The 14,178-nt window shown below is 33.9% G+C and overlaps 1 protein-coding gene across 1 annotated transcript; it reads left to right on the top strand.

Moving 5' to 3' along the window:
• The first annotated feature begins 10,124 nt into the window (after positions 1–10,124).
• Positions 10,125–12,092, top strand: LOC110609419 (NAC domain-containing protein 2). The gene is made up of 3 exons (XM_021748980.2): positions 10,125–10,485; positions 10,574–10,848; positions 11,343–12,092. The coding sequence occupies exons 1-3, from the start codon at positions 10,320–10,322 to the stop codon at positions 11,769–11,771; spliced, it is 870 nt and encodes a 289-aa protein (XP_021604672.1). The 5' UTR covers positions 10,125–10,319; the 3' UTR covers positions 11,772–12,092.
• The last annotated feature ends 2,086 nt before the right edge of the window (positions 12,093–14,178 follow it).

The raw sequence follows: 14,178 nt of genomic DNA, 5'->3' as shown, positions 1-14,178 counted from the left end.
TTCCTCGAAAATTCAAAAACAAATTATTATTATAAATTTCATGACAGTAATAAAAAATTCTAAACTTTTCGGTGTTGTAAACAGACATCAAATACTGAGATCACTAATCTAACCCAACTTGTTTAAAAAAATATATATTTTTGATTCATTGTGATTGTGAAAAGCTGTGGACCAAATTAAAACAAATTGTTTTGGACCGTAAACATCTTTTCAACTCTCCAATTAAATATTGACAAAATCCATCCTATCATTCCAAAGGCCACGAATATATATTGCTCATGAAATTATTAAATAAATAAATAAATAAAAATGGAGGCAGGCTATAGAAAGTTCCTAACGCGGTGAGATTGAAATGCTGACCAAACTCTTTTAAAATTCAGCAAGTTGGGACTATTAATGGACGAATGCTTGAAAGCACTTGGAATTAGTACTGTGGATTTTAAATAAATTGGCGGCTCATTAAACAATATATATATAATACTACTGAATAAGTTCTCCCTTTTCAAATAAATTATTTCAAAAACTGAAAAAGCAAAAAAAAATTTTTTTTTTCGTTAGAATCGTGACTACAATTAAGACTCTATTTATTTTGAAAAAAAAATATTTTTATATTTTATATTATTTATAATACTCACGAAAATTAGTTCATTTTCTTAAAATAAGAAATCAATTTCTGTTTTTTAAAAATTTTATTAATATCTAGTTATATATCTTATTTTTAAATTAAAATTAAATAATAGAAAATAAAAAACTTTTTTAATAAAAATTATTTTTTAAAATATAAGATATTTTCTGTAAATAAATAATATAAAAATATTTTAATTGTATCTAAAGGATTTGATGGGTGGTCGGGCAAGTGCCCATGTGAGAAAGTGTGCAATTAACTTGGACACAGAAAATGCTGTATAAAGACAAATTAGGGTTCATCGGTTACCCACTAATTCATTGTACTAACTTGATGAGCAAGTTTTAAGTAAGTGTGATATGATTATGTTATTGAAATCTTCCCTAATTCCCCTGATCTTACTTTTGATTTGAATCTTTTTGATTCATATGAGTTTTGTTTTATAATTTTTTTATTTTTTTAATAATTGTAACATTATTATCTATTTTTTAAATTACAATAATATATAAATTAATAAAAAAATTATAAAAATATAATAAAAAAATTATAAAGCGACAAATGTCATTTTTTAATGAGGTCTTGGTCTACTCTAAATATTCATTTCACACTTGAGCTTTTTGTCTACGTTCAGCGGCTTTCAGCAGCCGGATTTGGTGACGAATAAGTCTGCCTGGGTAAACCTACCCAGATCAAATTTCTTTTATGTTACATTAATTTCGTTCCATTTGGTTGAAATTATATATTATTTTACTTTTTTTTAATTAATCTAACCTTATAATTTCCATCTCAAACTTTATTTTGATATTTATAATATATCAAAATTTTTAGATATTTAGTCACACATTATCTTCTAATAACACTAAATTTTATTATTATTTTAATACTAATTTTTAATTGTAAAAAAAAATGTAGAAGTTGATAAATATGGTAAAGTTAAAAATTTCAATATTAATAATAAAGCAGTGGAAATATGGAATTTAATATTTGATGAACGAAAAGTTGATAAATGTTTATAATTTCTAATAACTTAATTCATTGTTCTTAAAATGTGAAAAGGTTTATTCCTTTCCCTCTCCCTATATTCAATAACAGCTTGCCACGTCACGAAATAAAGAGCCACTTAGTTATTGGCGACACGTCACTCAATGCGACCAATATAGGTCATTGCCTGCCTACCTGCCAACTAATACTCTTACGTGTCAATACACGTTGTTGACATGGAGAAAACTTTATCGGTGTGAACGTTTTGTTATCCAGGTCCAGTGTCGTTATAAATTGTGGTTGTGGCACAATGCGATTGGTGTATTGATCTTTGCGTAAAATTAAGGAGCGCACCTATCGGTGTGACAGACATGAGAATTAGTGGATACTCCTAAGACACCATCTATTGAAGTGGGACTTGGAAAATTATTATTTAGTTTTTTATAGTAAAAAAATATATTAATTAATTTTTAAAATTTTTAAAAATATATTAAAATATTAATAAAATTTTAAAAATTTTATTAATTAATTTTTTTATTAATTTTATTACTTAATTTTTAAAATTTTAAAAATTTATTAATTAGTCTCTCAAATTTTTAAAAAAATTTATTAATGAATTTCTGTAATAAAAATATTTTAAATTTTTTATAATATTTAATCATTAAAATTAATAATGAAATTAATTAATAAATTTTTTAAAATATCAATAATATTTTAATATATTTTTTAAAATTAATAAATTAATTAATAATTTTTTTATCAAACTAAATAGTAATTTTTTTTAAATTAATTGTATTATAATAAGTTAATTAAATTTAAATAATGGCTTTTATTGAAACTTTTACTATTAACTTTTAATGATATATAAAAACGTATTAATTTATCTATTAATTTTAATTATATATTAAAATATTTTTTATATTTTCAAAAATAGAATAAATAAATTTTATTAGCTATAATGACAATTTAGTCCTTATAAATTCAAATCAAGAATGTGAATGGAAATGCACATTAAAAGATTTGAACAAAAATTACTCTGTGCTTTATTAACCGCATGCCTTTATAATCATGAAAAATAAAAATGTAATTTATTTTACGGGATAAATCATTGTTGTATTCTTAAAATACTTTATAAACATAATTTCAAATAAAGAAATTGCTATAATAAAATAAATATTAAATAAAAATAATTAAAGAAAATGGTGAGAGAGGGGATGTTTCTATAGACATATAATTTTTATGATTTAAACTAGAAAATAATTAATTTTTTAAACTTTAAACCTCATACTATCGGAGCAAAAGTATTGTTTTTCAATAGAATTAAAATTTTGAAAAAATTATAAAATAATCAGTATAAATTAGAGAATTAACATAGGGCTATACTCAAAGTTAAAAAAAAAAAAAAGTATAATGGATAAATATATATGATTTTATTTTTAAAAATTTTAATTTTAATTTTTATATTTTAACTATTAAATTTGAGATTTTTTCATCTAATTTTTTATTAATTATCTTTAAAAATGATAAAATACATTTAAATATATAATATTATTAATAATTATATTATATAAAAAATAATACTTATATTTAAAAAAATAAGTAGTTTAATTTCTACATATTAACTTTATTAAAAAGTATTAAATTATTAAAATTTTAAAGTGAAAAATTTATGCATTGATTTTGATGTATTTGAAAAATATAAAAATATTTTTTTACAATATAAATTATAAGATAATTAAGGTCCGCAATTTTGTTGGCAATGATAAAAATTCAATAGGTAAGTGATTAAATTTTTTTTTTTTTCAGCATTTGAGGAATAAAAGTATCCGGTCGAAAAGAGATTGTTGAAGTGTCAGAATTTTTTGTCTTTTTGGGCTTTTAGCTAATATAATTAGGAGAATAGTGCAACACTCACCTTGATGTTCTAGTTGAAGCAGAGGAAGTGTAAAACCATCAAAATCCTCTAAATGTTAGGATACAGTTAGGCAACTACCAGCTTATGAAAACGAAGAACTTCAACGAAAAACGGATTTATTGGAAATCGAAGACCCACCTTCAATTGCTTTTCATAGACAATGATTGTACTCTCAACAAAAATTTGGTCATCCACACGAACACACGGAGTGGGAGCATAAATTTAGAAGGTTTCTCATGAGATTTGATAGTAATCATGAAAACAGTCTGCATCCTTCTCGGTTAGCACAGAGGGAGTATCGTTCATCAGGATACTTTTGTGGTCATGGACCACCCTCGGTGAGACAATGGAAGCAGGAGCACGAATGGGGCTATCGGAGGAATTAGAGGAAGAAGAAGAAGAAGAAGTGCTTCTATTAATTTGTATAGAAAGAAAAGCAAATAGAAATTACCTTGAGTAAGGAAGTGTGTGAATAGAAAAGAGGAGTGATCGAGTCTTTTCTAATATTTTATAAAGCACAAAAGTTAGTTGTGAGCAAAAATAGAGTTTGGGGGAGAAGAAGGGTTTTTATATGATGGTCGCGATGGCAGGTTTTGAATGCGGTTCGAGAAACGAGACAATCATCATTTATAGCTAGGAACAGGTGAAACGACGCAGGCATGAAAAGCCAATTCATACGTAACACATGCCTAAGATTGTAAAGACAACTGCAACTTTCAAATCTAAAGAATCGAAGACCAGTTGGGGGACCTCAGGTGTAACATAACAATTGCCCAAAGCAAACCATGAGCTGTTACAATAAGATAGAGTCACGTGGCAAGGGTTTGATAAGCAGATATGCAGTCTCATCCATGGAAAGGAAGACCTGGACACCATAGTACTTGGTTCTTCCTAAGGACTCGCCCTCTCTTCAACGGGACTAGACTTCATGGAAAGTTACCGTTAGATAACATAACCCAGCAAATCTCCATTACACCTATAATCGCAGGATCCTTTATCCACTAGTCGGTGCTAGTCGGATTTTCAGGAAATTTGATAACCAACTATACTTTCTTACAGTATAAAAATTGATGAACACAGATATCAAGGTACGTATTCTTACACAGTTACTCTTGAGTTTTAAGCACTTCATTACACTCGCTTTTTTCTTCAGTTTACTGATTTAACCATTAAAGTGGCTGACTTTAAGGCACCAATCACCTCATATTCTCTTTTTTACATATTGACCAATCACAGCACAATTTCGTTTCAGTCACATCAAATACTTATAATTTTAAAAGTGATTCTACATGAGACTCGCCCAAAGTAGGCAGTGAGTTATCGTCACAGGCAGGTCCATATGGCAGGGATCTAATAATTGGATAACGTGATCCTACCTGAGGAAAGGAAGACTCAGACACCATAACACTCAGTTCATCACCAAGACTCGCCCTCCTCTGGATAGGTCGAGTCTTGGCACAAAGTTACCGTTATTAAGTATAGTCCAATATATCTCCATTATGCTTATAATCATGGGATTACTGACCTATCCACTGGTGATATCCCTTATCAGGCAGTCACTCATATCATCGTTGGATTATCAGAAAATATTATATTTATCTCCATCTTCTTACAGTATAAAAGGAGAAGGGTCACAAAGGCAAATGTATGCTATTCTCTCATACAACTATTATTGAGTTTTAAATAATATACTCACCATTTTCTTCCTCTTACAGACTTGAGCATCAGAGTGGCTGCCATAGGCGCCCACCACCTCACGTTCTTTGTCTTGCAGGTGAACCAATTACAGCACAGCTCTATTTTGGCCACGTCAGCAATTTATTTTCAGTAGCATCATTTGATTCCATTCTCTCAGTTTATTTTGATCACAACCGGTTTCCTACTCCTTTTCTCTTAGAAAGAAATCTCAACTTTCTCTCTTGACATGGCTATAAGTACAAAAGCTACTACTATGATTGCTATCGATGTGGATGCTATCATTTCTTCCACTCCTAGCAGTGGACAAGGCACACTCCCTACGGTCAATGAAGCAGATCCCAACAATCTGTGCATTGAGCAAATACCCCAGTGCGTCAGAAGATTGCAGGTTATTTTTTAGCAATACAAACCTCGAAAAGAGGCATCACTTATGGCTCCCAGAGGAAGGGAAGAAGTCTCTGAAGGTACCCAGGGACTCAGACAGAGGCAATCCAAACATGATCCAAAGGGAAGGACAAGTTTGAGGAAGGAGAGCCATGAGACGATGCTCCGAAGAACGCTAGCTAAAAGTTGGTATGAGCTGCTCAAAGGTACTAGGAAGGATGGGTCAAAAGGAAGGACAAAAGCCAAAGAAGTAAAGATATGAGGGAGCCCACAGAAGTTACCTGGTCTCCCGAGAAAGCAATGGCCAATGTAAGTATAAGATATATATCCCACTGAATGACTCACAAACACATATTCTAATATGGATTAGAAAAAATAACAAGAAGATCAGGTGAACTCTCAAACTTAACCCTATGAAGGCCGAAAAATAAGACAGGACCAGATACTGCTATTTTCATGAAGACCACGGACATGTAACAAAGGAGTGCTGACAATTAAAAGATGAGATTGAGAGGTTCATAGGGAATGGCACACTTCAGAAGTTCATCAGAAAGAGTAGAGACGATAAGAGGTCCAGGCTTAAGGTAACAATTTTTAAAACCACCCCTGAAAGTGAACCTGTGGGGGTTATTCATGTGATTATAAGAGGACCGAGTGTTAATAGAGGTGACAATAAGAAAAATGTTATATATGTCTAGCTCCTCGGTCAAACTCTGAGATTTGAAATTGGTCAAGTCAGACGACCGAGTCTTTTATTTTCTCCTTAGAGAAATATTTGTGATTTATAGAAATATTATAAAATTAGGATGCATTCTTCAGCTTCTTCTTTTATAGGAAAATCAGAATCGTTGGATGGATGAAAGCGTGGAGACAAGAACAAATGCCACAAGGATATCCGGGCATGGGTCCCGCATATAATCTGGATGTTGGTCTACAGAAATAAATTTTCGTAAAAGATCGCAGCTCTGTTAGACATGGGGCTCGCATAACAAGATATCTCATGCCATGCCACAATATCATCTGGGCATGGGTCTCGTATATAATCTGAGCGTTGGTCCGCGAAAACAAACATTCATAAAAGATAGCAGCTCCATTGGGCATGAGTTTCGCATAACAATGCATCTCACGCCAGGCCATAAGACCATCTGAGTATGGGTCCCGCGTATAATCCGGGCGTTGGTCCGCAAAAATAAACATTAATAAAAGACCGCAACTCTGTTGGACATGGGTCTCTCATAACAAGGCATCTCATGGTAGGCCACAAGGCCATCCAGCCATGGATCCCACATATAATCTAGGCATTGGTTCGCAGAAATAAACATTAATTAAAGATCGCAGCTTCGTTGGGCATGGATCTCGCATAACAAGACATCTCATGCCAACCCACAAGACCATTCAGGCATGGGTTCTGCATATAATTCAGGTGCTAATCTGTGAAAATAAATATTCATAAAAGATCGCAGCTCCATTGGGCATGGGTCTCTTGTAATAAAGCATCTCATACTAGGCCATAAGGTTATCCGGATATGGGTCCCGCATATAATCTGAGCATTGGTCCCCGAAAACAAACATATTCATAAAAGACTAAAAGACCATCCGGACATGGGTCTCGCATACCAAGGCATTTAATTCTAGGCTGCAAGGCGAGTATACGCCAGCCCGACCTACCGAGTATTTGTCCCGTTTCAGAAAAAGTTTATAAAGCGTTTGATGCCAGGCCGTAAGGCGAGTATACACCAAGCCGACCTACTGGGTGTTAGTCCTATTTCACGAGAAGCTTCTAAGGCATTTGATGCCAGGCCGCAAGGTGGATATACGCCAGGCTGACCTACCGGGTATTATTCTCGCTTCACAAAAAGTTTATAAGGCATTTGATATCCAGGCCTCAAGACGGATACGTGCCAGTCCATGTGACCAATAGCATAGGCATGTGTCGCTGATCTTACAATTACTTCCGGAGGTCTAAAACTTTTTGCAAAAGAGGAAGGCCCATTGTAGGCGAGTGAGACTTTTTGATGATTGACGAAGGCAGAACGAACTGCCAAGTCAATAAATGAAGTTTGTAAGGAACTTGCAAGGGCTAGAAAAATGCCCGGAAGCTTGTTAGAGCTAGAAAATGTCGAAAGCTCAATAGGGCTGGAAAAAGCCAAGCAGCTCATCAAGGCTGAAAAAATGTACAGAAGCTTGTCAAGGCTGTAAAAGGCCAGAAAATCTGCCAAAGCTATAAAAAGCCAATGAGCTCGTTAGGGCTAAAAAAATACTCATAAGCTTGCTAGGACAGAAAAAATACGCAAAGCCTCGTCAGGGCTATAAAAGCCAAAGAGCTCATTAGGGTTGAGAAAATGTTCGGAAGCTCGTTAGGGAAAAAAAATACATGAAAGCCCGTGAAGACTGTAAAAAATCAAGGAGCTCATCAAGGCTGAGAAAATGCTTGGAATCTTGTCGGGGCAAAAAAAATACACGAAAGCCCGGTTGTAAAAGATTAGGGAGCTCCTAAAGGCTAGAGAATGCCCGTATGCTCATCAAGGCTAGTTGGAGCAAGAAAATGCTCGAAAATATACCAGGGCTGAAAAATGTTGGAAACTTATCAAGGCTGGAAAAGGTCAAGTGGCTCGTATGGGCTAGAAGATGTCCAGATGATTTCCGGGGCTAGAGAGAGCTCGAAAACTCATCAAGGTATTACAATATCACTCGGATCAATTTTTTCCAGACAAAATCTTAGACTTGACTGATCGGCAGGGCAGGTAAGAAGAAAACAAGGACATCATGCACTCAGTCGGACAAACAAAGCCACATGACCCAAATCATAAAGACAACTATCACATTCGAATTCAAAGAATCAAAGACCAGCGAGGTGACCTCTGATACTACATGAGACTCACCTAAAGTATGCAGTGAGTTGTCACTACAACACAGGTCTACATGCCAGGGATTTGATAATTGGATAACGCGACTCTACTTGATGAAAGGAAGACCCGGACACTATAACACCCTTTTCATCACTAAGACTCTTCCTCTCTTTGATAGGTCGATTCTCGACACTAACTTATCGTTATCAAGTACAGTCCAATATACGCCTATAATCGTGGGATCATCGACTTATCCGCTGGCGATATCCCTTAAAACACAGTCGGCCACATTATCACCGAATTATTAGGAAATACTATATTTATTTTTATATTCTTATAGTATAAAGAAAAGAAGAATCACATAGATAAAAATACGTTATTCTCTCATACGACTATTATTGAGTTCTAAACATTATATTTGTCTTTTTCTTACTCTTACTGACTTAATTATTGAAGTGACTGCCGTAATGGCCAACCACCTCACATTTTTTATTTTACAGATGGATTAATTATAGAATAATTTTATTCTGACCACATTATTAATTTATTTTCAGTAAAATTAGAAAATAAGTTATTTAATTTTTATATTTTTATTAAAAATTATTAAATTATGAAATTTTAAAAATAAAAAATATGTGCATTGATTTTGATGTATTTGAAAAATATAAAAATAATTTTGTTTACAATATAAATTATAAGATAATTAAGGTCCGCAATTTTGCAATGACAAACATTTGGGGGGGGGGGGGGATTAAAAAGCAAGCGTGGAAGGAGCGAGATTTTGGTGGTTTGAGCGCTTGGCGAGTAACTTCTTTCTTTTATCCTTATCTTCGTAGACCATGGACACGTCAATATTCAAATACCTACCATAAAGTTGGTGTATATGTCTTTTTGTTTTTTTTTATTATTATTATTTCTTTAATATTTTAAACTAGAAAGGTCCCTGCAGCTAGAAAAGTTTGGATGTGAACGTGTCCATCTTCTCATTTTACAATTGTCCCATACTAATTTCACAGCATAAATAATTAACTGTCGATTGATTGATTTTATTTATCAATTTTATGTAAAATTTAAATTTATTTATAAAAATTAATTGAAATAAAACTAAATAATAAAAATTTACATAGATATTAAATAAAATTAATATATTTTTTAATTAGTTACCCCTCATTTCTCCCATGCCTTTTATAGCAAGATAAGGGTTTAATTTTTCCATTTTTACCAAAACCAGGTACACTGGATCGGCGCTACTCCCTCCGCTTCTATTGCCAAATAGCGCAATCAGACGAGCTTCACCTGTGCACGTGGCTCTCCCCTGGTTTATGACGTGTACACCGCATCCACCGTTTAACTGTCGGCTCATTATCCAAGAAAACAAAATTAAAACGCGAGGAACAAACCTCGCCGACCCCACACGGATCCCTAGGACGGTCTCCATTTTTTTTTAAAAATATTTTTCAATTTTTTCTGCTCGAACCGACTGGCTAGTGGTTATTCTCTTTGTACAGTGTCTCAGCACCACAGTCCAAAGTAGTTGTCGTAAGCAGTGACAAAATCACCTCCATGTGGGCTATCGACACGCACACACCACACTTGAGATTGCAACACGTGTCCCGGCTGCTGTCATTTAAAAAAAACCCACGAAAAAGGGAAAACGCTATCACCCACGTGTATTCTACTTTCTAGATATCACGCCTACCCTGTGTCCTCCTTCCCTCTTGTTCCTCTATAAATTCATGACTTTCTCTTGCGTTTTAAGTTTCAAGCGCCGTCACAGCATTTCACCACAAAGAGAACGCGCCACATAGAGAGATAAGAGATAGAAGATAGAGAGCATTAGTAGAAAAGAAGGGTAGAAAAGGTAAAAATGGCAGCGGCAGCGTCGTTGGTGTTACCACCGGGATTCAGGTTCCATCCAACAGACGAGGAGCTTGTGATGCACTACCTCTGCCGCAAATGTGCTTCTCAGTCGATCGCCGTCCCGATTATCGCCGAAATCGATCTCTACAAGTATGACCCCTGGGATCTTCCAGGTAATTGTAGAACCTTTCTTCAAATCTTTAGTGTTTGTAGATTTTTCTCTTGTATCGGAATAATTTTGATTACTTGGTGTATTTACAGGTATGGCCTTGTATGGGGAGAAGGAGTGGTACTTCTTTTCGCCTAGGGACAGGAAGTACCCAAACGGATCTAGGCCGAACCGGGCGGCCGGGACCGGCTACTGGAAGGCTACCGGAGCAGATAAGCCAATTGGACAGCCGAAACCTCTTGGAATCAAGAAGGCTTTGGTATTTTACGCAGGGAAAGCTCCCAAAGGAGAAAAAACAAACTGGATTATGCACGAATATCGCTTGGCAGATGTGGATCGCTCGGCTCGCAAGAAGAACAGCTCAAGGGTATAATTGCCATCTTGACATTATTTCTCTAAAAAGTAGGGGTAGTTTGGACATTCCATTGCATGTACATGGTTCCAAATTCGGACGTTGAGGTCAAATGACTCTTTTGGCCTCACGCTAAATTCTGGACACTCCGTCGTTGTCAACATCAAAAGGGAAGGAGGAAGGAAAGCTTCTAATGACGCGTTAAATCAGGTGGCGGTGGTGGCTGGTGACGGTCCTCGAACAGTTGGGCCCCACCCCGAGTATTACAATTAGCTAATTGTGTTAATTAACCTCGATTAATAAACAAAATTATTAATTAATGACTGACCGATATGCTTGTGCCGCTAAGCAATCATTGCTTTCCCGTTGAGGAAAATTCATATTCATTCTTATCTATTCCATTAATTTCACATTAGATTATGGTGGAATTTTATTTATTTTAGAATTCTGATTATTTTACACTCTTAAGAATCATTGACTGAATCAACGGTTTTGATTTGGTATTGCAGCTGGATGATTGGGTGCTGTGTCGCATATACAACAAGAAAGGCACAATTGATAAGCATGGACAGCCAATCAACCGGAAATTGAGCTCGCCGGAAATAATCGAGGATAAGAAGCCGGAGATTATGGCTCCGCCGCCAGCCCCGTCATCGGCGACGGGAACCGTGAATGATTACGCCTACTTTGACACGTCTGATTCAGTACCGAAATTGCACACGGACTCGAGCTGCTCTGATCACGTCGTGTCGCCGGAGTTCACATGCGAGGTACAGAGTGAGCCCAAGTGGAAAGAGTGGGGGAACGTAAATGCCCTGGACTTCTCATATAATTACACGGATGCCACCATGGAGAATCCATTCGCGTCGCAGTTCCAGGGGAATAATCAAATGTCGCCGCTTCAGGATATGTTCATGTACCTACAGAAGCCGTTCTGAAGGGAAATTGACTAGCAATCACCGGGTAACACGAGACTCAAAGTCGATGAGTGTGCCGTGGGAGAAGGGAGAAGAAGAATACATTCGGTGGCAGAGATGGATTATGGGTATATATATAAAATAGGTTTTTGTTATGTAGATACGTAGAAATGGCAGTTTTAGAGGTGGGTCGTGTCTGTTTCTGTAGGTTGGGGGTATAAATCAAATGATTGTATTCGTATATTTGTAGTTGTCTCGTGCCTTTTCTAAGGTATAGGTTTTTGTTCCAAATCATTCATCCTAATTTCCTTATTTATATTTAATTTCTAAATTCTAAAACAACTCCCTCCATAATTAATATTATTTATATATATATATATATATATAAATAAAAGCAAGTTACCGTCAGTAAGCTAAATGTCAGCAGAGAAGTTAGGATTCCTCGTCCTTATTACACTGACAATGAGCTAGAAGATTAATTTATTTTTGAAGAATAAATTATTCTCTTCATTTATTAAAAAAATATTTTTTATTCCTCTTAAATTATAGATTACTCTTTTAATTAAAATTTTTATTTATCTATTAATTTACCGTTGTATTCTAGTTAATATACAATAAAGAAAACCATTAATTTTAAGCATGTTTAGTAATATAAGACATTTAATTTTTAATAGAACAATAAATACTTTATAAAAGATAAAATAATATTAATTATTTTAATTTGTGAATAATATTTTTAATCTTTGTAAAATATAAGCAAGTCTTGCACTCGAATTTCAGTTGAGTCTCTATTATATATATATATATATATAAAGGATCAGTACTACATTGGAATGGGCTAACGAATGTATTGTCCTAGAATGATAGCGTAAGCCCAATTACTAAGCTTTTTTCTTATGTTACGCCTGAAAATTTTCTGCTCTTACAGTGGGCTTTGCAAGGTACGACGTAGTTTGCATTTATTAGAAATGCAATCCCATATTATAGTCAACGATACTTATAAAAAAATATTGAATGAAAGTATCTCTAAAAGATTACACACCAAGAACTCGAGGATATCAGGCATTATGAAGAAGCCGGTTCGAGCACGAGTTGACTGCAAGAAATTAAAAAACGAAAAAAGGAAAAAAGACAAGAGATTGTATTTTTAGAACATTGTAACTAATGCAAAACATTTTCCTTCAAATTCATAAAAATTGAGAAAATTAAGTGTTTTCATTTTGAAGTGTTAAATAACCTCATTTTTTAAAGAAATCTTCCTCTTAATGAGCAGAAATATCATAATGACAAAACACTTGTTCTATATTTATATCCAAAATATATAAAATTTAATATTTTTTTAACTAATATATTTACTAATGAATTTTTTTTCTCAATAGACTAGTGATGATGAACATACATTAAGACCTTATTTTCCAAAACGTACAAAATACTCGCTCGATAGATTCGTATTATTAAATTAACTTTATGCAAAGTAGGACAAAGTAGGGCAAGGTAAGGAGGTTTAGTTTTTTGATATAATTTTGTGGGTTGTGTGGTTGTTATTTGTAAAAACTCTTAGTGGTTTGGAGATTAGGAGCCTTTTTTTTGCTTGCTGTAACATGTAGATCCCATAAAAAAGAATTTTGATTATCTTTGAGATATTAACGACAGCTGATTTAATTCAATTTAGTTTAGTTCTTAAAGTTTTAAGTTAGCACCAGAACCCTATCGGCTTTTTGTTTTTTTTGTTGATCTTGAAAAAGAAAAATCTATGATTTTTTCTTTGATCAAATTGTGGAAGGTGACGACAAGTCACGTGCTATTGGTTGGTGGTATTCTCACAGAAACCACGAAAGTTTTGGAGGCGCAAATGGAATGCCGATAGTCTTATCACATTCACCTTTCTCTAGTATTTTGAAAGATTTGTGGGCCTCTCCCCATAACTTTTATTCCTTTAGACTCTTAGCTAACTCATGTTCCTTCTAACTTTGATTGATGTGCTTACTTGTTTTCCGTTATATGTTGGTGTTATATGTAAGTTTAGAATCTTGCTCGTTGCTGGTTGATCGTTTTTTTTATTTTTAAATAGTTAATGATGTCTTTGTTCTTTTTTTTTTTTGCTTGATCTTAAAATTATTTGGAGGGAAAATTTAAACTTATACCTTTTTTTAGAATTATGGCGTATTGTTAATCTAAGGGTTTTTCCCTTTATTTTGATGTTATATAAGTCTTAAGTAGGGATGTAAACGGTAGGGTAACCGCGAAATTGAGGATACTCAAATCCGAATCCGATTATATATAAAATTTTCGAACCCGTCCCAAATTTTACCCGTTCCAAATCTGTTTAACAATACCCGTACAACACCCGAATACGACCGAACCCAATTTTTTTAAATTGAATTCAATAAAAAAAATTTAAAAATTTAGATCTTATAACCCAAATATC

The sequence above is a fragment of the Manihot esculenta genome, chromosome 2 (assembly GCF_001659605.2).
Source record: "Manihot esculenta cultivar AM560-2 chromosome 2, M.esculenta_v8, whole genome shotgun sequence".
Classification (NCBI taxonomy): Eukaryota; Viridiplantae; Streptophyta; class Magnoliopsida; order Malpighiales; family Euphorbiaceae; genus Manihot; species Manihot esculenta.
Note: the sequence above shows the minus strand (reverse complement) of the source record. Positions and strands in the feature narration are given on the sequence as shown.